Here is a 26,283-nt window from a genome sequence, read left to right on the forward strand (position 1 = left end):
TTTTGCCTAGTACCACATCTATTATTCCTCATACCTCTTCTGCCATCTCTACCTCCGCCTTATCTCACCCCGTTTTTTCATCTGTTTGTTCTTCCGTTTCACCTTCCCTTCGGCAGAAAATGGCCAGCACTGTTACTAATCTTCTTTTACCCCTTTTCGGGTCGCCTGCTACGACCCCTAACATAGGAAGAAGACAGTTGCGAAGTCAACTGCCTGATTATCAAGAGAGAGATTCCCTGAATAGTTTAGCTCGGAAATGGGTCTTGGACACTGCAAAATATGATTTACAGTCTGTCGTGTAAGTTTTCCATCAATGGGAAACAGCGACACAGAGATATGTGTTCGAACAGATGTGTGTTTTTCTTTGCGAGGATTTAGAAGACAATGATCAGGATTGCCTCCCACAAGAGATGTGTCGTATAAGGTTTAAGTTTAGTCTAGGTATGATTGTAGGTCCCGATGTGGAAAAAGCAGTTGAAATGCTATTGTCATATCGAAGTAAGGGAAGTAGTTCTGGGTCACCATCGGAATCTAGTGCATCTAGTAGGAAAAAGGCACGACAATACCCTATGAGAGAAGTTCCCCCACAATGGAGAGAGGGTGACGCGACAGCTGTCCCCCCTGTCCTGCCCCACTTTCACCGCGTATGGGTACATGTTCCATGGAAGCGAGCTGAAGTTTTAGCACTCAAACAAACACTACCAGATCCGCGTAAAAATCCTGCAGGGTACTATAAAGAATTGTCGCAAACTGCTGGGTCATGTATAATGAATTTGGCCGATATCGATATGTTATTCGGGAACGTTGTTCCACAGCCTTTATGGGGAAAAATTCGTCATGTAGATCATGACCAGGAATTAGGTGACACGTGGGCTAATATTACTGCTGCAGATGCACGACAAGTTGGTGGTGCCAAGCCTGAGCCTCTGATAGCGGAACTACCTGGTAGAATAGTAGATTACATGAAAACGATAATGCCTGCAATACGCGTAAATTGGGATAAGTTATCTGCATGCAAGCAAAAGAAAGAGGAAACTGTTTCAGATTTTTTCACCAGATTTGAAGAAACATTCATTGACCACAGCGGTCAAGATATGACCACAGAAGGTGGGCAGAGATTGTTTGTCGATAAATTTGTGCACAATTTACTTCCAGACTTGTGTAGAAAATTAAAAGATTCGGAAAGTTCTTGGGCAGTCTCATCTTCGGCCCAGATATTAGCTACCGCACAGTACTACGAGAATAGAGACAAGGATGAGAAAGATAAAGTAGAGAAGAAAACTAGAGAACTCAAAACGAAGGTTTTGCTACAGCAAGCCTATCCTCCACGTGGTGGTGGTAATAAAAATAATAATGGTCAGAATAACTACCAGAACACTTTTCAGCAGCCTCAAAGAAACTTGCAGAGATTCGATTACAATCAAAACCGCGTAGGTCCCAACCAGTGTTTATACTGCAAACAAGAGGGTCATTACAAGTATGACTGTCCTGCCCTGCCGCAACGTGCGAATGGATTTTCTGGCGTAAGAGGTCGTGGTAGTCAGCAAGCGCCTAGAGGTAGAGGGCGTGGAAACGCCCCTCAGGACGCACGTCCCCTTCCACCACAAAACTCTATGAACAGGTTTGACCAGCAAAATAACGTATCTGACAGGACAGCTCAATACTACGTTGATGAGTATTACACAGAAAACGAGCAGTGGGAGAATAATGATTGCTAGGACAGCCTTAGACAAGGAGAGGGAGTTGTTTCAGTTCCAGTAGATCAGAGTGGACCTTACGTTGAGGTGATTACATCGGGTGTGTCAGAACCTTTTCTGTTGGATACTGGTGCTACAAAGAGTTCTATTATGCACTCCAAACTCCCTGGCGCACCTTTGTCTGGCGAAATGAACGTTTCCGTAGGTTTTTCTGGCGCCCCGGTTAGAAATCCGATTTCTGACCCTTTATCTCTTTCTGTTGGTCCTTGTGAATTCGAAGGACCCCTTATTTTGACAACAGGTTGTGGTGAAAATTTGCTAGGATTAGATTTGCTAAAAAGATTATATGCGACTTTGTACTGTTCTCCCTCAGGAGTACAACTGACTTTAGGTAAGAAAGTGGTTTCTCCCATGTATTTGTCGAGAAATACGCTTCCAGCAGAATTGGCACTTCTTCCGGATATTCTTTGGGCTACTGGTCCGAATGATGTAGGTCTTTTAGAAATTCCACCGTATGTTGTAACATTGAAACCGAATGTCAAAATGCCACGAATTCCCCAATACAGGATATCCAATGAGGGCGAAAGAGCTTTGCTAGCGATTGTTTTCGAGTTGATTGAAAAAGACGTAATTGAGGAAACACGAGGCAATGTTTGCAATAGTCCTGTTCTGCCTGTTTTAAAACGAACTGACCCTTCTCAGCCACCTGTGTATAGATTCGTGATTGATCTTAGGGAAGTAAATAAGATAGTGGTGCCACAATTCCCAGTTGTCCCCGACATTACAACATTATTGACTATGATTCCAGCCTCTGCATCCTGGTTTTCGGTGATTGACCTGAAGAATGCTTTCTTCAGTATCCCGATTGCTGAGGAAAGCAGGGATATTTTTTCCTTTAGTTTAGGTGGTCGCAGCTTCCGCTTCAAACGCGCCCCTCAAGGCTACTGCGAAAGCCCCTCAATATACAGTCAAGCTCTGAAAAGTCAGCTTGACGCAATGGTTTTGCCCAAAGGTTCCACTCTCGTACAGTACGTGGACGATTTGCTCATAGCTGCGGATACTGAGAAAATATGTAAAATGGCCACGTTGGAATTACTGCGTCATCTATGTGATCTACATCACAAGGTGTCACTTTCCAAGCTCCAATATTGCCGACAAGAAGTGACCTACTTAGGTCATCTCTTATCGAAGGAGGGAAGGAAACTGACCCCAGAAAGAATTCAGGCAATAGCTAAATTGAATGTGCCAAGAACGCAGAGAGAGGTACGCGCTTTCTTGGGCATTACATCGTACTGTAGACAGTGGATTCCAAATTTTTCGTTATTAGCCAAACCCTTATTGGCACTAACGTGTGCGAATACACCCAATCCCATTCCTTGGTCTGATGAGTGTCAGAAAAGTTTTCTCGAATTACGCACAGCATTATGTTCGGCCCCTGTGTTAGGTAACCCCAACTACAGTAAATCTTTCACATTATATGTCCACGAGAAGGAGGGCTGTGCATTGTCCGTGCTGACTCAGTTATACGGAGATAGACAGCGGCCATGCGCCTATTTTTCGTCAACTTTGGATCCGGTAGCACGAGCATTGCCAAGTTGTCTAAGAGCCACAGCAGCAGCAGCCGTTTCTATTCGACAGTCTGCAGGTCTAGTAATGAATAATACACTAATCGTGATGGTCCTGCATGCAGTAGACACATTGTTAAATAGGACCAAGACACAGCATTTAACTAGTGCTCGACTGTCCAGTTATGAATTGACGCTACTAGCGAGCCATGTGCACATCAAAAGGTGTAGTACCTTGAACATAGCCACATTGTTACCAATTACAGAGGAATCGGATGCTTCAGAACAGCACGATTGTTTCCTCAGAACGGAGGAGGAGACGAAAGGGAGAGTTGATGTATTCGACACTCCTCTTGCTGAATGTGATGGTACATTATGGGTGGATGGTTCATGCTTTAAACTCCCAAATGGTAACGTGACTACAGCATATGCTGTCACAACCTTGCACACAATCGTTGAAACTGCGCGAATACCACATGGTTCAGCTCAAGCCGCTGAACTTGTGGCATTGACGAGAGCATGTGTGTTATCCAAAGGAATGAAAGTGACTGTCTATACCGACAGTCAGTATGCTTTTGGAGTGGCTCACAGTTTTGGACGATTATGGAGAGAACGTGGGTTCCTGACTTCGCATGGAACTAAGATTCAGCATGGTCGGTTGGTGCATGAGCTTCTTGAATCACTGACGTTGCCCCTGAAAGTAGCGATCGTAAAATGTAGTGCACACAAGAAAGTGATTGATGATGTTGGTCGTGGAAATGCATTTGCTGATGAAACTGCTAAGGATACGGCAAAGAATATGATGAGCCGAATGTATGTTGCGAGCCCAGAAAGATGGACTGGTGATGTTGGAATATGTGAAGACACGATAGAAAGTGTGAAGTCCATCCAAGCTGAGGCCACGGAGGAAGAGTTAAGCATGTGGAGAGAAAGTACAGGGAGAATGGATGCAAATGGTTGTTGGATTGAATCGACAGAGCAACAGAGATGGTTGTTACCCGATGCATATGTGCCTGCAGTGGTTACAATGGCTCATGGGATGGCCCATATCAGCGCGAAAGGGATTTGCGAGTCATTGGCCCCAGTGTGGAAGAATTCAGGGATTCCCAAGTGTGCAGAGAATGTTGTCAAGAATTGCATGGTATGTCTGAAGCACAATCCTGGTAGGGGAACCCCAACTCCAGCTGGTCATTTTGCACCTCCTACGTATCCGTTCGAGGTTTTGCAGCTAGATTTCATACACATGGAGAGGTGCAACAACTTAAAATATGTGCTCGTGGTTGTTTGTGCCTTCTCAAGGTGGGTAGAAGCCTATCCCCTAAGGGACAATACTGCCTTGTCCACAGCGAAAGCCCTCGTGAAAGAGTTCTTCCCCAGGTTCGGAATGCCTAGAATGGTCTGGTGGGACAACGGAAGTGAATTTGTGGGTTGTGTGATGAAAAGAGTGTGTGAAGGGCTAGGCATTAGGCAGAAGTTCCACGCTGCAAATCACCCCCAATCAGCTGGATTAGTGGAATGTTACAATGGCACGCTTAAACTTAAATTGGCCAAAATCCAAGCGAGCACAGGTCTTAAATGGCCTGACGCTCTACCCTTAGCACTCCTATCCACCAGAATGACTGTGCATTCGCGAATGAAACTCAGCCCCTATGAAATAATCTTTGGTCGGCCAGCCAACATATGGGGAGTGCCTAGGCCCACGAAGTTTAGCGAGCTGCAACACCCCATTTTGCTTGACTATTTGTATGAATTGACGGCTAAATTGCGTGTTTTATATCAACAGGTCCACAACACCTTGCCTCCGGTCTCTGAGACACCGGGTCACTCCATTGACCCCGGTTCCTGGGTGTTGGTCCGCAATTTCCAGAGGACAAGAAACGACCAGCCCAGATGGACCGGGCCTCACCTTGTCCTCCTGTCTACAAGGTCGACTGTTAAAGTGGAGGGGAAGGCCAATTGGGTCCACGGGATCCATTGTAAGAAGATACCCTTCCCTCTGCCACATGACCAATGGGTCCGAAAAGGAGGCACTGACTCAGAGCGCACAACTGATGAACGTGTAAAAGAAGCTAAACGCGATTGTAAGAGTGGGAACATTTTTCAAGAAACTACGCCGCCATCAGGACAATTGAACTCTGTAGAACCTGAACTACTATTCCTGGACCAGACAGTATCCGGGAAAAGACGCTACAATTTACGACCAAGAAAAACAGACTAAAGTAAAAGTGATTTATTTTATGATCCGAGAGAAAAACTTGTGGACTAATAAAAAGAATTTGGTTTTTTTTCTCCAAAAATCCTATTTTTGAAAGTGCAGATTCTCCCATCTAGGTAACTTGCTTATTTTTGTTTTCTTTTCGAACCGCCATCCGGGTTCCGCTGCTAGGGTCGCGGTTGATTAAAGACTTTTGGGTGCAGCCGACGACGATAGGTCGCTGGTTCCAGTTGGTCCAAGGGAGCCACCCTAGACTGACGGAAGCATCCTTTAGCAGAAACAACCTACCGCCGCGGGCAGCACCTTAGAGAGGATGGAGTTTCCTGAAGTGGAGAGAACTGCCAAACAAATGAACTTTAAGCAGAGACTTTTGAAAACAATGAGGAAGAGAATTTTTATAATAATGTGTATTTTTATGCTATTTAGCGTAATGATCTTTTTGATAAGCTATGTTTTATTCTCTTTTCATGTGACATTCACGCCCACTACATCACCCACACCTCCCCCTACTGTTTCCTCTCATTCTTTCCACTCTTTGCCTGACTACGAATCAAATAGGAGATTAGAGTTCATTAATAACTCCTTCGTTCAGCTATTACACCAACACCAACTTGTAATGAACCCAACCAACTGTTGGGTGTGTGGTCTCATGCCCCACACCACGGATAGAGGTATCCCCTATTTGGTCCTACCATTCAGTCGCAATGGGTCAGTATGGGCATATAGGACAATGTTCATATATGCACGAGAAATCCAACCCCTACGTTCTGTAAAAGACAACCTCAAGACTAGCGCCCTAGTCAAGGGTATAGTTGACATGATCAAGGAAGTAACTTCTTACGAAGATACCCCGGATGATGAGATACTTGCATATGTAGGTTGGAATGTGACCGGATATGGCACTACATTAAGTGAGAAACAGCAAGCCAAGAGATCGTCCCCTATCTGGATCGTACCCCATCAAGGTCACCTGTGTCTGCAAGGTATCGGTAAGAATCCCAGAGCTCAACTAGGGAAGAGTGTCTGTACAGAAACGTACGTTTTTGGATCTCAGACTTCCCCTGCCTTTTTAGCCGCTAAGGGTACTTATTTCATCTGCCATGATAGAGCCTATACATGGTTGCCCCCTGACTTCTCGGGCTCATGTTTTGTTTCATTCCTGTTACCTCCCACCTACACAGCAGCGGCGGATTACCATCGGACAAGGGTAGTTAGAGGTGTTTTGAGTAAAGAAGACACTGCAGGTCAAGAATTTGGTGACTTTGCAATGGGTGTTCTGCCGTTCTGGGGAGCCCTGGTTAACAGCAGAAACATAAGGCAATTAACAAGGGTAGTTGAATCCACCGTGATTGAAACTGCTGGTGCCCTTAGTAACCTGACTGCTGAGCTCCAGTCGGATCGACTGATGACCCTTCAGAACCGGGTCGCTTTGGATGTAATACTTGCGGACCGAGGTGGAGTATGCAAATTGATCCAGTCCAGTTGTTGCATTTTTATTCCAGATAATGCTCCAACAGTGTACGGGGCCATCTCCAAACTACATAAGATTTCCGAATCTATTCATGTGGATAAAGGAGATTGGTCATTAATGGGATGGTTCTGGGGACTGATATCTGCCTGGGGATGGAGAATTCTGATGGTCATTGGGATGGTCTTAGCCATTCTTTTCCGGTTCTGTCTATGCATACAGTGTGCTCCTGCAATATGTAGCCTCTGTGTTACATCATGTGTAAGGAAGCCTGTGTCAAGACATGAGCTCAGCACTAGAATGATGTTGCAGCAACATCTCAATGACTTTAGGAATATAGATCTGGACTCAGATTAACATGAGGATAGATTAATTGCCTATGTAAGGGCAAAAGGAGGGTCTGTGGTTCTGAAAAATCTGGATTCATATAATAGTACTGGACTCGAGAATAAAAACTTCGTCGAAATAAGACGAATTTGGTATCAAAAGACCGAGAATGACGAGTACGTCAAGTACATGTATTTTCGGCATATCCGAGTGACGATTTCACCTCGAAATCGTCATTTACCTTCTGAACCCTTAGCTGCATGTTGCCCTTTACATAGGCCTTAATCCAGTTGAATTGGATTCCACAAAGACACATACTCCTTAATCGACTTCTCCCTGACCCCAGTACAAGTTAGAACCATTGCCCCAGGCCGAGCTCGTTAGGTCAGTTCCCTCCCAGTGGCCGAGCAAGATAGCATCTAGGCTCAACCAGCCATAAAAGCATTTCAGCGCGCACACCTGCCATATCTCGCTCACATCTTTCTCCACTCCTTTCCTTCACTTGCTTTATGATGGGGAGGTGACCGTTTTTATTAGGGGTCCAGCGATATCTGATGAAATGTTGGGCCTGGCCGGATGATTTGTTATGGACAGCACGACGTGAAATATGTACATGTCATCATGACTCTGCTTTTCTTTTGTAATCAGTAACCATAAATGAAAATACCACGAATCCAAGGAATGTATTGCTCAAGGCTGAATATTAGGTATAAGAAGAGAAGCCAGACTTTGTGAAAGTGTGCAGTCTCCTGAATATACTTGTATCGTACTTCTAGGACCCTGTCACCTTGGTTGCAGCCAATAAACGAATCTTTGACTTCACCTGGAAGACTCTGAAGTTTCTGTCGGTCTGACTCAGGAGAACCCGAGGTCTCTGGTGTGTTGATCCCCTGGCACCGCTGGGTTACCGGTTCTGTGCCGGTTCTTAAAAACCCAGTACCTCAATACTTGAGGTCTTCCTCAGGGCCATTGGTACTTACCTGTCAGGATATGGTTTCCCACAGATTGTATATAAAAATTGCATCTTTGTTTTTCATAGGTAAATTATACGTTAGCAATTGTGGCGAAAGGCGCAGCCTTTGTTGGGGGACTAGAGAGAGTTCCAGGAGTGTCGTGTACCATGGTTGTCTTGCCCATGTGGGAGCAACTAGGATCATTGTGAGTGACTGTTGCCTTAGTTTGCGTGTCACCAATGGAATCAGTGGGGTTGGTGGAAAAGCGGACGCAAATCTGCCTGACCAGTTCATCCATATCGCATTGCCTTGTGACAACGGGTGTGGGAACCTGGCGGCAAAGGACGGGCATTTTGAGTTTTCGTTTGTGGCCAACAGATCTATTTCTGGATGTCCCCACTTTTGGAAGAATGGTTGAAGAACTTGAGGGTGAATCTCCCATTTGTGTACTTGTTGACTGTGTCGGCTCAGTAGATCTGCTATCTATTCCTGAAAGATGTTCTGCCAGGAGATAAATGTTTTGTGGAATCGCCCACTTCCATATGCGTTGTGCTAGGTGAGACAGCTGCAGAGTGTGTGTCCCTCCCTGTTTTTGGATGTAGTACATGGCTGTCATGTTGTCCGTCCGGATTAACACAGCCTTGTTGTACAAGTATTTCTGAAAGGCTTTCATCGCTAGAAATACTGCTAGTAACTCTATGTGGTTTATATGTAGTGTTTTCTGTTTGACTGTCCAAAGACTTTGGACTGTGTATTGAAGGATATGGGCTCCCCAACCTGTCAGTGATGCGTCCGCTGTTAAAACTACTTGTGGAACTGGCTCTTGGAACAGTCGCCCCGTGGAAAGGTTTTGTGGGTTCCACCATTGCAGAGAGTTGTAAGTGCGACTGTCTACCAACACTAGGTCTTTTAATTGTCCTTGAGCCTGGTTCCACTGCCGCGCTAGGCATTCTTGTAAGGGACGCATGCGAAAGCGAGAATGAGGGACGGTGAATATGCAGGAGGCCATCATGCCTATAAGCTGCATGAACACTCGAGCTGGTAGAGAGTGTTGTATCTGATATTTTTGAATGAGAGATTGTATGTTGGCTATCCTGGCTGGATTTGGATATGCCTTTCCCACTGAGGTATTTACTGTAGCGCCCAGATATTGTTGTATGTGGGAGGGTTGCAGATGTGATTTTGGGTCATTCATGGAAAACCCTAGACTGTGCAGTAGCTGGATTGTCTGTGAGGTATAGCTGGCACACTGAGCGTATGAGTTGGCTTTTATGAGCCAATCGTCGAGTTAGGGGAACACATGGATGTGTTGCCTTCTAAGGTATGCTGCTACTACTGCTAGGCATTTTGTAAAAACCCTTGGTGCTGTAGTTACCCCGAAAGGGAGAACTTTGAATTGGTAGTGTTGACCTTAGATTGTGAACCTGAGGTATCTCCTGTGAGCTGGATGTATAGGGATGTGAAATATGCATCCTTGAGGTCTAATGTAGCAAGGAAGTCACCTTGCTGGAGCAGTGGGAGCACTTGTTGTAAAGTGATCATATGGAAATGCTCTGATAGTATGTATTGGTTCAGAGGTCTTAGGTCCAATATTGGTCTGAGGGATCCGTCTTTTTTGGGGATGAGGAAGTATAGAGAATATACTCCTGTCCCTTGATGTTGAAATGGGACTGGCTCTATGGCACCTTTTTGTAGCATGGAGAGTACCTCTTGTTGTAACAGCGTGATGTGTTCTTTGGACATTGGATGGTGTTTGGGCGGTATGTTGGGTGGAGTAGAAATGAGTTCCAGGCAGTAACCATACTGGATAATTTGTCTCACCCACCTGTCTGTAGTGATGGCGTTGCAGACTGGTAGGAATTGTATTATTCGCTCTCCGACTGGTGTTAAATGGTCTGGAGGGAGTGTGAACAAGTCACTGTTTGGTGGTGGTGGAGGCTCTGGTGTTGGTACCACCACGTCCTCTGCCTTTGTTATTGTTCCCTCTATAACTTCCTCTATTGGAGCCTCTATTAAAGGTGCTTTGTGTAGTACTTTTAAATGAGGAAGAGGCCTGGGATGTGTTGCCTCTGCCTGAGCCTCGAAATGAGGAGCGACGAAAGGAGCTTCGAGACTGTTGAAATTGAAGTCCACCAATGGACTTAGTGGTGTCGGTATCTTTTTTCATCTTTTTTAAGATGGTATCCACTGCAGGGCCAGACAAGAAATCCTGGTTAATGGGTTGATTAAGTATGGTAGACTGCACTTCATTCTTAAATCCAGAAATGCGGAGCCAGGCATACCGGCGTAGTAACACACTAGTGTTGACAGACCTATCGGATGTATCCGCTACATCAAGGGCGCATTTAATGGATGCATTGGTGATGAATTTCCCTTCCTGTATTAATGCATTTGCTTTGGCTTTATAGGGTTCTGGTAGGTGTTGTAATAACCCTTTCAGTTCCTCATAGTGTGCTCTGTCATAGCGTGCTAGGAGAGCTTGTGTATTGGCAATTCTCCATGTGTTAGCCGCTTGAGAAGCTACTCTTTTGCCTGAGGCTTCTAAAATCTTTGATTCCTTGTCTGGAGGGGGGGGCAATCACCTGTTGTATGCGAATTCGCTCCTTTCCTAGCGTTAGAAACAACTAGAGAGTCTAGTGGTAGCTGAGCCTTGATATAGGAGGGGTCTGTAGGGGCTGGTTTATATTTCTTTTCAATTCTTGGATGGAGTACACACGCTCTAGCTGGGTCTTTAAAGATGTCTGATGCATGCTTTAGTACTCCCTTTAACATAGGTAGTATATGTACAGTCTTCTCTGATGTTGGAAAGGTGTTAAATAGGAAATCCTCCTCTATAGGGTCAGTGTGCATGTCTACGCCATGATACTGAGCTGCTCTGTCTACTAGCTGGTTATAAGCAACAGTGTCGTCAGTAGGAGATGGCTTTGTGAGGTATGTGGAGGGATCGGGAATGGGTTGTGTATCATATGGGTCATCAGGGTCGTTTTGATCGTCCCATGTGGTATATTGGTTTCCTTGATCGTCAGGGTCCATAAAATCCTGTTGAGGATCTTCACCCATGAGGTGTAAAAGGTCTTGAAGGGGATGTCCCAAAGTTTTTTTTCTTAGGAGGAACAGGAGAAGGAGCTTCAGTGTCCAGTCTTCTCTTGTTTTTACTGTAAACTGCTATATGTCCTGTTTCAGGTTCTATATACAGTCTATTTTGGCCTGGGCTTACTGGATCAGGATGAAAAAGTTCTTCTACTGTCCGTGGCTTTGGCGCCAAGATTTTTGGATTGGTCGCTTTCTTGTCCTTATATTTCTGTGGAGCTGTATCCGGCTCGACGTCTTTTGTCAGCTCGACAGCTGTTTTCGGGTCGATGTTCTTGTTCGACTCGGTCTTTTTAGGCTCGATGTGCCTTTTCGGTTCGATTACTTTTTTCGAGTCGACTGCCTTTTTTGGTTCAACGGCCTTCTTAGGATCGACGACTGTTTTCGGGTCGACGCTCTTTTTCGGGTTGACAAGTTTTTTGGGTCGTGCCCGTTCTCGGCTCTGTGGCCTTTTTTTTTTAAATCGAAAGTGTTTTTGGGAAGTGTTTTACTTGGTACCGTTGTAGTCTTCGTAGCCGAGCCGGAAGGCGGAGCTTCTGAAGCTATGTTTCAGTCTCGGCTAAGGCTTTTGGGCGATGCTTTGACCGGAGCCTTGGATGGAGGTGGAGGCAGGGTAGGGGCTTTGGTACTCACGGTTAGCCCCGGTGGGATCTCGTCATCGGAGTCAGACTGGTGTTCTATGGTGACTAGCTCTAAGTCGGAGTCCGCTGCCTCTGGAAGTTCAAGTTTGTCCTCGAAAAGGTTTTCTAGTTCTGGTGCCTGCCATCTCTAGTCGGGCAGCTCTTCGGTTCCGGATAGTCTTTTTCGACCGGAACTGAGCACAAGCTGGGCAGTTTTCTTCATTGTGCTCCGGAGAGGCACCTGTTGCATACTGTATGCTTGTCGCTATGTGGAAACTTGGATCGACATTGTGGGCATCTTTTGAACGGGTCCTTTCCATCGGCAGGAGGCCCACGTGGCGTCGAAAAGGCCCAACAGCCCGCGTCGACGACCAGATATAGATGGAAAGAGTCGAGGGATACCGAGCGGAAACAATACCCTCGAAAGTTGAAGGTTTTCGGCCTTTGAATCTTGGAAAACTTCGGTCCCGAATGTTGGAGTTGTCGAAGTGCATCCGAACTCAATGGCGGAGGAAAACAATCTGAAGATGGAGAAGATGCCCATGCGCACTGTAGTCCGGCGGAGGAGTCACCTATCTCGTGATACTTCGAAGACTCTTCCAAGACAACAAGGTGCAAACATCCGGACCCAACACTAGGCAGCGATCTATGCTAAGATATGAATTCAGCAGCCCACATGCCTCGAATAGTGGATGTCTTAAAAGGGTTGCACTATGCCATTTCAGAGTATGCATTTATCTACGTTGACTTATTTTGCTGCCAGAATACCCTCTTATGGCGGTAAATAGAGGTGTGCATAAGCCCTATCTGTGTACAGCAGAACCTTTTTTTTAAATGTCTACCTTGGAGCTAAGAATGATGGAAGCCACCTATTATTGTGAAGAGGAAACAAAGAGGTAGAGTCTAACTCCTCCTACCGGTCTTACATGCTTTGTGCTTTGTAGCATTTTGTTTCTTTTAATTAAACATTATGGGCCCGATGTAGGTAATTCTTATTTACCACTTCTTAAATACCGAATTTTACCGATTCGGTATTTAAGAAGTGGTAAATATGAAGGGGGGAGATGTAGGTATTTCCAGATGTGTAAATACCGAATCTTTAAGATTCGGTATTTACCGAATCTGGAAATACCGAATCGGTATTTCCTATTGATTCCTATGGGCTGTGAAGCCCATAGGAATCAATGGGCAATACCGATTCTGTAATTACAGAATCGGTAATTACCGATTTTAGCAAGGGTGCAGGGGGTGTCACTTTGACACCCTCTGGCCCCCCCAAAACAGGCTCGGTGCCATGTGGCAGGCATACATGCCCCAAGGGCAGGTCTGCCTGTCATATGGCAGAGGTGTGCATGCACACATGTGCATGCACACCGGAATCGGTATTTTACCATCAAATTGGATTTGAAGGTAAAATACCGATTTTGTAAGGCTTGTGGGACTCAGAAGAGTCCCACCTACATCTCAAATTTACCGAATCGGTAAAAATACCGATTCTGTATTTTACAGAATCAGTAAATTTACCGATCGGTAAATTTACCGATTCTGTAAAATTAAGGGCCCTACATACCATTACTGGAATACCGGTCGGTAACGGCCGAAAATACCAATTTTCGGCCGTTACCGACCGACCTACATCTGGCCCTTAGTGATGCAGCCTTGTAGTGGAGAAATAGCCAAATCTTTTGAATACAATGGATTGTTGAGTAATGTCTTGATGGAGAAAATAAATTATGTATATCTATGCATAGGATGTGAAACCTAAGGATTCCTTTCCTATCTTCGGAGTTCCTACTGTCTCTAAACCGAGTAACTGCATAGGGGAGCTGTGGTCTAGAGGACAGTTAAAGTATTAACCCAAACGTCTTCACCAAAATTCGTGGCTCTCGGAGAGTTACACAAGCCGCCATCACCTCACTTTTCAGTAGTCACAAATCTTTATTCGACCAAAAACTGGTCATAAAAGCACAGAAAATAACTACAGACACGATTAATAGCAGATAGAATGATCAAATCAACTAATTACTGATACAGAATGTTAAAAAGCTTAAAAGCAACAAAATCATTCACATTCGGTAAAATTTCCTACAATTCCTCACTTCTCAGGTGAGAGCATACATAACAGTATAAACCTGTGTGTAACACACCTCAAAAACAAAATGATAATTAGCCTGTCACTTCCAGGGATGCAAGAACGTTCAAACTGGGCAGGCATCTTAACTGAAGCCCTGCAGTTATGCCAGTCTTAACAAGTTCAACATGGTCTTACCTGTGTCTTGTAGAATCGGAATACAGAGCTATTTAGTGCACACCCAACGAAGCCCTCAGCGGCATCCGGGTTATGAAGGAATCTGACTTCCAGAGGGATCGCTCCATCCGCGCCCAGGTCAATTGTCTGGATAAGAGTGTGTTCTGTCCAATCCCAAACATTAATACTGTGCCCGTAGTGCCCTGCAACGAAAACCTAAAATTAGACAATGCAGTAGGTCTATCCATTATTTGGTTTGGGTTGGAATGTTTTAGCATCTGACAAGCAAGGACAGGACTCTTAAATTACACTTTGTGATGGCAAGTACTGTTAGATGTAGTTGTCAAACAGTGATTAAACATTCAAAGGTTCTGAAAGCTTCAAGTACTTCATTGTTATTGTACCAACCCAGATATGTTAGTGCCTGGCATCTAAGCAAGTGCACAACAGTGCAGTTCAGAACCTCACTCTCCCTCATGGACTTCCAAAGAAACCTCAAGACATGGTTCTTCCAGATGAAACAGGAATAATCTAACAGCATTATAGGCCCCCGGGCAAAGCAGTGCACTAGGTCTTGCCTCCACAAACACTCACAGGAATAAAAATGTTTTACTGAAAATTAGAATTCTGGTCTGCATGGGGCACCTATGGTCGTGGGGCCCCCGGGCAACTGGCCAGCATGCGCATGTGTTAAGACGGCACCGCCCCCTCCGGCCTGCCCTACTCAGCGCCTGGATACCCTCACGGTGATTAGCTGTGCTCTATAAATTCATAGAACAGAACAGTGGAACAGAATGTGTTTGACAGTTCACACCTGCAGGAAGAGGAAATCGCATCTCCTCAGTTCTACACACTCATTGAGTGGCAAAAGTTAATTCTAGTGAACAGTTCTTAGAATTATGCAGATCAGATTTACTTCTGAATACAATTGCCCTTTCTAGAAATAATTTAATGGCCAGCGAAAGTACTGGAAAAGGCACACCAAACCCTAGGACCTCTAAACTAATTTTTGCAAATGATATTATGGAGCAGTGAGGTAAGGGGCTGTTATATCGCTTGATGAAGACTACAGTAGAACGAGATAGAGGTACCCGCTTCATCCTTTTTGCACAAATGTAAAGGCCCCTTCATCCCATATTCACAGACCCAGACATGTTTGCAAGTCTAACTTTGTTTCTCCAGTATTACATCTTTCATAGATTCACATGCTTGTATCTTCCCCGTCGTCATGGTGGGAGTCTCACGGTAACAGAATGACTAAAGCAGTATCCTAGAGAAGAAAAAACTGCATAGAAAAGCCCATAGGGACTGTAGTATTTGGTAACCAGACCTCATCATTATTTAGTCCAAAAGTCAGCCAATCAGCATTGCTGCCCTGCCCTCACACTCCCCAGCAGAAGCTTCCTGCCTCAGATTTCCAACCGCCTTCGTGTGAGAAAGGAGTCTCCCTGAGCTCTGCTCAGTTTTCTGTTCCAGTGTGAACTATTGACCTTTGGTTTTTCAACTGTATAATCTTCTGGATTAAGGTATTGTGTGTACCTATTTCTTTTATAATGGCTGAAAGCTAAAAAAAAAAAAAAACAAAAAAAAAAAAACAAAAGGCTTTTCAGGCCTTGCAGATCCTGTGGAAAAGCCAGGCTTTTCTCTGAAGATCCTCATAAGGACTGCTTATACTGTCTACATCCAAAGCATGTGGCTAAGGATTGTAAATATTGTAGAACCTTCTCTGCTAAAACTCTGAGGGACAGAGAGGCTCGGCTGCTGTTGTGGCTTCAAAAGAAGAAGGCCGCATCAGATTCGGATTCTGGTGAGGACTCTGCTCCTTTGACGCCTAAAAAGAGAAAGGCCTCACATTCTGAGGGAATGGTGGAGTCTAAGAAGGCTAAATCTAAGGTGAAGGAAGCCTCTTCTCTTCCCCCTACTCCCATCAAGAAGTCGTCAGGTCAGAAGGGGGCAGGGTCTGCTCAGTCGACCAGTTCCCTGGTTTCTGAGGTAAAATCTGTGGCAAAGACTTCAGCTCCGTCGACGACTTCACCATCGACGACGACTATTTCGATGACGACAGCTGCGTCGACGACGGGAGCTAAGACCGTATCGACGACGACTACGTCGATGAGCTTGATCTTACCGTCGACGAAGAAACCATCGACGACGAAACCGTCGACGACAAAATCGGCGTCGAAGTAGTCGACGACCCCGTCGACGGGGATCCCGTCGACGACGACTCTGTCGATGATGGTTTTAGTGACGTCGGCTCCGTCGACGACGAAGGTAATTTCAACGGCAAAGGCGTTCAAATCACCACAATCGAAGACTTTGATATCCTTTCGCTCATTCCAGTCTTCAAAAGGTTCGGCGACCATCAGCAAATCTGCAGAATTCACGTCGTGGACGCAGATTTCGCCTCTACCTCCATCTTCTTTGCCGGAGCAGGATTCAGAGGGAGAGGAGTCGTCTGGAGTGGCCTACAGTCCTTCGCAACTTAAAATAAAGAGCCAGGACACAGATGATGAGGAGGTGTTTTCCTTTAAGGAGAGGGCTCAGTCTCAATCTGCAAGATATGAATCCTTCCAGGAGACGTGTGACTATACTGAGGAAGAGGAGCAGCAGGAAGAGTCGCGAGAGGAGTCGCGAGAAGAGTCAATCTCCATTCCTACGGCTTTGGTTTCTGACCTAAGGTTCATGATTAACGACTATTATCGTCGTTTTCCAGAGGCGAATAAGCCTATACCATCTACGCCGGCACCTGCTTCACAGCCTCCAAGAGCCCATTCTACTCCTCACATACAGCCAGTGAGATCACCTCCAGTGGTCACGATCAGGGATGACCTTACGGACACTGACGATGATGAGCAACCCGAGGAAGGTGAAATCCTTCAAGATCCTATAGTAGGGCAGGAGTGGCATGAATACGTTTTGCAGTCTCATCCTTCACCTACTCCTCCGCATATCGGAGGTTTCCATGACATTATGGAAAAAGCGGCTAAGAGGTTTGACCTGGACATGGAAGTCAAAGAAACTGAATGTTTCTTATATGATTTTAAGGATGACGCCAGAAAGTCTGCTCGCTCAATCCCGATCATCCCTCACCTGTGGGATGAAGGACTAAAGATTTTGAAGACGCCGGCCTCCATCGCAGTTTCGGTTCCTAGAATAGAAAAGAAGTATAGAGCACCAGAGTCTTCTCCGGCCTGCCTGATAGGTCACCCGCGACCGGAGTCAGTGGTGACACAAGCGGCTCAAAGAAATTCCAAGAACCCAGTGGCTACTTCTATGGTGCCGCCAGACAAGGAGGGAAGGAGAATGGATGGAGCCGGGAAGAGGTTTGCGGTCATGGCAGCCTCCACTATTAAAGCGGCCAATGCGATGGCCTTGATTAGCCGTTTTAACAGGCAAATGTGGTCGGATTTGGCACCACTTATGGCTGCACTCCCAGAGGATAAAAAAGAGGAAGCGGCTGCTATTTTCCGTGATGGGGCGAAGTCGGCCGCAGAATCCATTGATGTTGCCATGAATGTTTCTTCTATGGCCTTCAGACAGATGGCAGGAGCAGTTTCTCTCCGAAGACAGGGTTGGCTGAAGGCTACATCATTCCGTCCGGAGGTACAGGCGAAGATTATCGACATGCCTTTCGATGGCGAAAATCTCTTCGGCAAACATGTTGATGAGGCGCTGCAGGGCATCAAGTCCGATACGGACACCGCTAGGGCGCTAGGATCACTTCAGCAAGGAAGGTTCCAGTCCTTTCGTAAAAGAGGTGGAAGGGGCCAGTTTAATCAGAGACCTTCATTTTCATCCAATAGATTTCAGCCTTATAACCAGCAGGGATATAAGCAGTACAACGCAGGCAATCAATATAGGCCTTCAAATTCCTCTTTCCTGCAACAATCCAGAGGCAAGTCTTCCAATAGAGGAAGGAACCAACAATCTAACAGGCGACAATGATCTACTGCTGGCGCTCCCCACACAACAGATCCCGGAAAACGACCATTATCTGTCTCTCTTCTTCGACAATTGGATGTCCATAACATCGGACAAATGGGTTTTGGATGTAATAAGCAAAGGCCATACCCTGGAGTTTATGCAAATACCACCAGATCATCCCCCGGTGCTCAGACACCATCAATATCATCAGGAACTGCAAAAGGAAGTCAATTCACTTTTGCAGAAGGGGGCTATAGAGGAAGTACCTCAACAACACCGAGGGAAAGGCTTCTATTCGCATTTCTTCCTCATCAAGAAGAAGCAAACTACGAAGTGGAGACAGGTATTGGATTTAAGGGATTTGAATCAATATATAAAGAAAATTCCCTTCCGAATGCTCTCGTTACAGGAGATCCTCCTACTGTTAAGAAAGAAAGACTTCATGGCTTCGTTGGACCTCATGGATGCATACTTCCATATTCCAATCCATCGAAAGCACAGGAAATACCTAAGATTTGCCGTGGAGAGTCGCCATTTCCAATTCAAAGTGTTGCCATTTGGCCTCAAGTCGGCCCCGAGGGTGTTTACCAAATGCATGGCCCCGGTGGGGGCCCACTTAAGATTGAAGGGGCATTGCATTTATCCATATCTGGACGACTGGCTGGTGACAGGTCCATCATTCACAGGAGCCAGAAGGTCCCTTCAATGCTGCATCCGCCTTTTCCGTCGGTTAGGATTGAGAACCAACTTGGAAAAGTCTTCACTGATTCCAAATCAGGGCATTCAATTCCTGGGGGCTTGGATATGCACCAAGGAAACGAAAGCATACCCTTCCGAGGAAAGGATGAGAAAGATAATGAGCCTTGCAACATCTCTTCAAACAAGAAGGTGCACTTCTGTGCGGATGTACAAATCATTGTTGGGAATGATGTCCTCCTGCATCCCACTGGTTCCAAACTGCCATCTTCACATGAGACCCTTGCAGGAACATCTGGACGAGCAGTGGGTTCAATCCAAAGGAACCTTCGAAGACCGGATTGTCATCACTCATCGTATGAAGGTGGCCATGTCATGGTGGAAGGTTCTGAAGAACTTGAATCAGGGTCTCCACTTTGCACCTCAAGATCACAAATACGCGATGACGACAGACGCTTCGTTACAAGGATGGGGTGCGCACCTCCAGGAGCTGGAGATCCAGGGCCACTGGTCAGAGTGGGAAGCACAGCTTCATATAAATATGTTGGAACTCAAAGCGGTGTTTCTGGGACTTCAAGCTTTTCTGCCCAGAATCCAGAACTCGTCGGTGCTCATTCAGACAGACAGCACCACGACTATGTTTTATCTTCTGAAGCAAGGGGGAACAAGATCCAAACCCCTTTCTGCGCTGGCGCAAAGGATTTGGAGATGGCTGGTAAAGCACAACATTTCTATTCATGTGCAGCGTATACAGGGCATCCTCAACACACGAGCAGATGGCCTCAGTCGCACGACGAGTGTCTTGCACGAGTGGGAACTGAACGACATTCAGCTACGCAGAGTATTCCAAAGATGGGGCACACCAACGTTCGATTTGTTCGCAACCCGGGACAATTCGAAATGCGTTCAGTTTGCGTCCAGGTACCCTCAGCGCGATTCCAGGGGAGATGCGTTTCACATGGACTGGACGGGAATGTTCGCTTACGCGTTCCCGCCAATTCCTTTAATACCACGAGTGATTCGCAAAATGAGATCAGAGCCATGTCACGTCATCCTGATACCACCGGCTTGGCCGAGGCAGGCATGGTTTTCAGACCTACTGCAGATGTCGAAAGGCAACAGGGTGCAATTCCCAACGTTCCAGAGTCTCATATCAATGAGCAACGGACAAATTCTGCATCCGGACCTAGCATCGCTAAAATTATCCGCATGGAACCTCATGAGCGGGAATTTCAAGCCTTGAGTATTCCACAAGACTGCAGACAAATACTTTTGCAATCCAGAGCTATGTCAACCAACAAGACATACGCAGCCAAATGGACACGCTTCTGTCACTGGTGTACCAGTCAAAGTCTGCATCCGTTGACGGTACCCCCAGAAGGTATTCTGCCTTACCTGCTGTCATTATCAAAGGCAGGTCTGTCTCATGCTTCACTGAAGGTGCATCTGGCAGCAATTTCAAGATTTAGAAGAATTCCAGGTGAGCCGTCCCTCTGGTCTCACAGACTGATTAAGGAGTTTGTTAAAGGGCTCTTTCGAGCCTTTCCACCCATTCTACGTCCGCCAGTACCCTGGCATCTCAATACAGTCTTGACGCAGCTTATGATGCCACCATTTGAGCCTATACACAAGACAGACTTACAATTCTTATCTTGGAAGACAGCACTTCTGCTAGCTCTAACCTCGGCGAGGAGAGTTAGCGAAATTCAAGCCTTTTCAGTGGAAGAGCCTTTTCTGCAATTTCGACAGGACAGGGTAATACTACGGACAAATCCTAGGTTCATACCCAAGGTCCCTACTTCTTTTCACTTGAATGAGCCAATTATTTTGCCTACCTTCTTCAACAATCCTTCATCTGAGGCAGAGAGAGCGCTGCACTCCCGAGACATCGCTAGGTGTTTGAAATTCTACATCGAACGAACGAAGTCTTTCCGCAAATCAAAGCAATTATTCATTGCATTTGAAGGGCAGATGAAAGGGTTACCTCTGTCAAGACTGAGTATCGCCAGATGGATATCATCGGCTATCACTAAGTGCCATGAGAAAGCCGGAAAACCACTTATCTCCAGAGTGTCTGCTCATTCCACAAGAAAGATGGCTACATCGATAGCCCTGTTTGCAGGAGTGTCTCTACCTGACATTTGCAGAGCAGCGACTTGGAAGAGTGTGCATTCATTTACCAAGCACTACTGTCTCGACACTGCGTGGAAGGAGGACACGGCAGTGGGGCAAGCTGTTCTGAAACGTCTATTCCAATAAGGTATTCTATATTGCTCTTTTAATATTCTATACAATGTGTAGATGTATATGGATATATATATATATATATATATATATATATATATATATAGATAGAGGTAGAATCTGATTTGTTTATACATGGTTCTATATTCTTCTTTGCCTTATGTATTTTCAGATCATGTTATAACGATATTTCAGCTGCAGAACTTCCTTCTGGGTTCGATCCTGGAAACGCTGCAGGCTTTATGGGTACTACTTACTACTCTGGTACAAGCATGTGAATCTATGAAAGATGTAATACTGGAGAAGGAATTAGTTACTTACCTGTACACTATAGTTCTCCAGTATTATCTTTCATAGATTCACATGCGCCCGCCCACCTCCCCGTTTCTCAGGCAGAACTTATTGTCTCGGTATTTATCCAGGTCTCTCACTTGGGGCCGGAAATCTGAGGCAGGAAGCTTCTGCTGGGGAGTGTGAGGGCAGGGCAGCAATGCTGATTGGCTGACTTTTGGACCAAATAATGATGAGGTCTGGTTACCAAATACTACAGTCCCTATGGGCTTTTCTATGCAGTTTTTTCTTCTCTATGATACTGCTTTAGTCATTCTGTTACCGTGAGACTCCCACCATGACGACGGGGAAGATACTAGCATGTGAATCTATGAAAGATAATACTGGAGAACTATAGAGTACAGGTAAGTAACTAATTCCACCCTAAAGTGTGGATCCCCTGCCTCTGCGTGCCTGGTACTAGTGCTCAGAAGCAGTCTTCGTAGCCTGCAGTGTGGTATGAAACCCATTTAACGTTACAAAGCTGGGATCACCCCTACCTGGTTAATGGATCAATACTCATATCTCCCCACATCTACAGTGCACTCTCTCTCAATATCCGTGCATTACTTTCCACTATAGTTTACCATTATAGTGACAGATAGCAAAATGTTCCTGTAGTGGGACTGGCAGCGTGCAAGGTTCTACACAAGTGTGAGATTCAACAGCTGGTGCACACTCGTGAATGCACACAGCCCCTTCCTCCTGTGTGAACGGCCTTCTTATTCTAGGCACACACAAGCACACTCAGGATCTGAGCCTGGTATATGGTAGATATTGTGGCTGTCCATATTCCTGAATAGATTTTTTTTTCATTCTGGTTTTTAAAGCCATGTTTACACCTGTGTATGGACACTGAGCTGCTGGCACAAGTAATAGGATACAGACACAGGGATCCAAGACCCTGCAAAGGGCTAGAGATAACAGATCGGAACAAAAAGACCTGGAAACCTGAGAAGGAAACACAGATGGGTTACAGGACAGAACCTCAATGCAAGCTTATTAGCCACAAGCCTTTTTCAAGGAGGAAAAAAGACGCATGCAATCTTTAAAAGCTTTAAGGTACATAGCCAGCAGCCTACCCCGATCTCTGAAGTCTTACCCATGCTCGTGGATATAACTTCCAGGCAGTACTTATGCACGATTGATTAAAGGATGCGATTGCTTTAAGAAGCTGTGCACACCTAATGTCCCTATCACTGATGGTTCAAGCATCATCTCGATGTTAGGGATGCATACAAATCAGCTGACATGGTAATGAGATTTGGCATCATGTTTTGACTATTTGCACACCATATGAAAGCAGTAAATATAAAAACACACATTTACATGTGGAAAGGACATTTAGTTTTTTTTTATTACTTGCAAGTTGCATATATTTCTTTTTCATTTTTAGTGGACTTAAAATTCCCTCAGCAAGAAGGTATGAAAGAACAAATGTCGAGCTACTCTCATTTAAACATTCAAACGTGTACAATTAACTCTCACCGATACCATTACGCGCTTCCTGTAAAATACACAGGTGATGATTTGGTGCACCACGAGTGTGGGATGGGTATGGTTTACAGGCATATACAAGATCGGTGGCAGCCTTTAACGGTGATAATCATCATGATTAACCACTTCTTTCAGAAACAGACACCTTGGGAATGAAGGAGGGGTTTCCTAGGATGAAACCACAGTTTTGCCACACTTTATCTGCTGTTGCTAAAGTACCGCCTGAGTCTGCCAGGTTATAGGGCCATTGCTGGCAGGATGGAACACTCACTGCTGAAACATTCAGAGATCTGCAAGCCAACTCAGCTACCATCCTTCCAAGGTATGTAAACTGAGTTCCATAAAATTGGGTAATAACTGAACTTGGTCTGGGTAGTGCACAGTGACATCAAAAGTGCAGTTTGAAATGGTAGAGGTGTATAAAGACAAGTTATTACAGTAGATACTTCACTCTTCTGCAACCGAAAGTAAACACTTTCAGTGCTGCTCACTCTTTTGGAGAACCCTCCTGCGATGCAGTCACCCCGAGCGTAGGAGCATGTGTCTCTTACGGATGTATGACGGTACAACGCGGTATAAAACACCGCAGACCATCACAACGCAGGTTTTACAACACAAGTCGTTACAACGACTTGCGTTGGAGGGCGCTGGACTTAGGAGTAGTATAATTTACTATTCCAACTCCAGTCTACATACAGTAGGGAAGGTGTTGGATAGTAAATTATACTATTCCTTGTCCTAGAGTGCCCTCCAGCGCAAGTCGTGGTAACAACTTGCATTGTGAAACCCGCGTTGTAATGGCACTGCAGTGTCATTACTGCGTTGTAAAGGATGTTCCCAGTCTCTTACCAGCTTTCACATCGGCTGGGTTAAAGCCACCGGCCAGGACTTTGGGCACGCCCCATTCTGTGCTGATCATGACGTTGTGGCGGGGCTGGTACCAGAAATCATAGCCGAAGGCTGCAGCTTTTCCATCCTTCTCCCAGTTTCCCTTCACCTCAAAGGTTTCTCCATCAAGTAAGATAAATCCACCTACAGTAAAATAAAATAGGGATCAGAGGCATGAGGAATGTGCACAAGGCATTCACAATGGCAAAACTATAGTGCAGAATCTATAGAAAGCGGGGAGGATGGTATTCACAAGTTAGTATTTCACCTTGACACTTTAAAGTTTCAAAAAGTTGGGTGGTATCACAGGCAGTCCTTGTCAATCTTTCCAGTGTCAGTCTAGATAGAACCCTCCAACCTGCAGCTAGTACTAGTTTAGGCAGATACTTTTCTTGTCCATCTAACATGATCTTAGCGTAAACCCAATCTACCACCATTGCATCTCAGTTGAGATTGCACCAATCCATTAACTGGTTAGGCGAAAACCAATCCACTTCCATCTAATACCGTTTTAGCCCAAATCTTCCAACCTCATCCAATACCAGTTTATCCTGCATCCATTCCACTTCTATCCAATGGCAGTCTGGACAATCCCAAAGTTATCGTCGTTCCATATAAGAATCGACTGAGCCCAACTTGTATACATTCCATATGGGTATACAATCAGCCCAGCTCATATCCTTTCAATATCAGTACATTTTGAACCAATTTCATGTCCATTCAGTTCTAGTAAAGACTGAGCCCAACTCATATTTATTCAATTAAAGTATAGACTGAGGCCTTCTCACATCCATTCAATATGAGTGCACCCTGACCCCAGCTCATATCCGTACTGGTACCAGTGCAGGCTGAGGCCATCCCATATCCATTCAATATTAGTACATACTGAGCCCATCTCATATCCATTGATTGTTAGTATATAAAGAGCCGAACTCATATTGTATCATTAGTAGTCAGAGTGAGCCCAGCTCATATCCAGTCAATAACATATACTCGTCCCATTCAACCCCATCCGTTGCCAGTATCATTTATTGAGCTTGACAAGCCTTAATAATTTTACCATTTCTATAATTGCTCAAATATGCGTTTAAGGGCCATATGTATCAAGCCAAATTGAGTTTGCAAACGCCGAAATTCGCAGAATTTCGGCGTTTGCGAATGCAATTTGGACAAATGGTATGCATCAAGGAAATCTGCTTTAAAAATAAGGAATTGCAAAATATGCGATTCCTTATCTTGCGATTGCATTTAAGGAATTGCAAAGTTTGCCCCTTGCCTCCTGGCCCATAGAAATGAATGGCAAATTATTCCTTACTTGCGATTAGCAATTTGCCAATCGAAATTAAGGAATTTTAAGAAATCGCTAAAAAGAAGCGCCTTTCTACATACATACCATTTTGCGATTTCTAAATAGCGATTCCTTAAAAATCGCTATTTAGGCATCGCAAAACGGAATGTTGATACATATGGCCCTAAGTACTCAAACAACAAGTAAAGCAGAAATCTGTTTGCTTGATTTACTAGCTCCAACAGGTTTAGTACAACACAGCCACCTGCCTCTCTTTAGCATCCCTCGCACACAAAAAACAGAAACTAAAAGCCATCAAACACTAAAGAGAGGACAACCAAAATCCTTGCATGTGTTAGAACCCACAGAAGATTTGACTACCAGAAACAATCATATACCAAAAATGTAGATTTTCCTAGTGTTCATGACGGAAAGTCTTAATTTTATTAAAGACACAGAGGCGAGTATTATGCTTTCTAATCTTGCTTTATTAGAATAGCAGCCAAGATAAGCAATGAAAACTACAGTTCCCAGAGGGCCAGAACGACTGGGCCATGGGACTGTGAAAAAACGCGATAGTACAGTAACCAATCATGATAGACCTAACAGATAAAGACACTAACTGACTGCGCAGCTTCCTCTTTTCGCTGTGAGCAAGTCATAAAGGTTCGGTGAATAAAGGACAAATTAACAAAATCAAGGACAGAGCCAAAGTCCAGGAACATAAGTCTTGCATCAGAGGAATCCAAGGGAGAAGAACGAACAGTACACCAGGAGAAGGATCCGGAAGCACTGGAAGTGGAGGACGTGGAGGCGATGACCTCAGCAGTCGAAGAGTAGAACTCCTAGGACGAAGCCGGTGGTAAGGCAGGATTTGCTGTAGGGAGGGAGAAACAAAAGTCAGTAATGTTGCGGTGGGATAATACTCGCCTCCGTGTCTTTAATAAAATTAAGACTTTCCGTCATGAACACTAGGAAAATCTACATTTTATGACAAGACCGGAGGCTCCTATTATGCTTGTTCAAAGCATATTAACAACATCAGAAGCCACAGTATGGATAGGTTTACAATAGAACATGCAAAAGATATTGTCATTGGACCAATCTGCTGATCTGAGAATGTCCTCCAACCGAGAGCCGGACCAAAAGGCTTTAGAAGCCATGGCTCCCCGGGCCGAATGAGCCCCAAAAATGGAGACATCAATTCCGGCAAGAGACATGACCCAACGGGCG

General features: G+C 45.1%; 1 protein-coding gene across 1 annotated transcript in view; it reads right to left on the minus strand.

Moving 5' to 3' along the window:
• Positions 1–26,283, minus strand: part of LOC144799395 (methanethiol oxidase-like) — a 141,053-nt gene that overhangs the window by 58,506 nt on the left and 56,264 nt on the right. The window contains exons 6-7 of the mRNA XM_078670685.1: positions 23,724–23,906; positions 14,205–14,386 (exon numbers count right to left, since the gene is read on the minus strand). Of these exons, the coding sequence (XP_078526811.1) occupies positions 14,205–14,386; positions 23,724–23,906 (365 nt within the window). The remainder of the gene's footprint in view (positions 1–14,204; positions 14,387–23,723; positions 23,907–26,283) is intronic.

The sequence above is a fragment of the Lissotriton helveticus genome, chromosome 12, assembly GCF_964261635.1.
Source record: "Lissotriton helveticus chromosome 12, aLisHel1.1, whole genome shotgun sequence".
Lineage (NCBI taxonomy): Eukaryota > Metazoa > Chordata > Amphibia > Caudata > Salamandridae > Lissotriton > Lissotriton helveticus.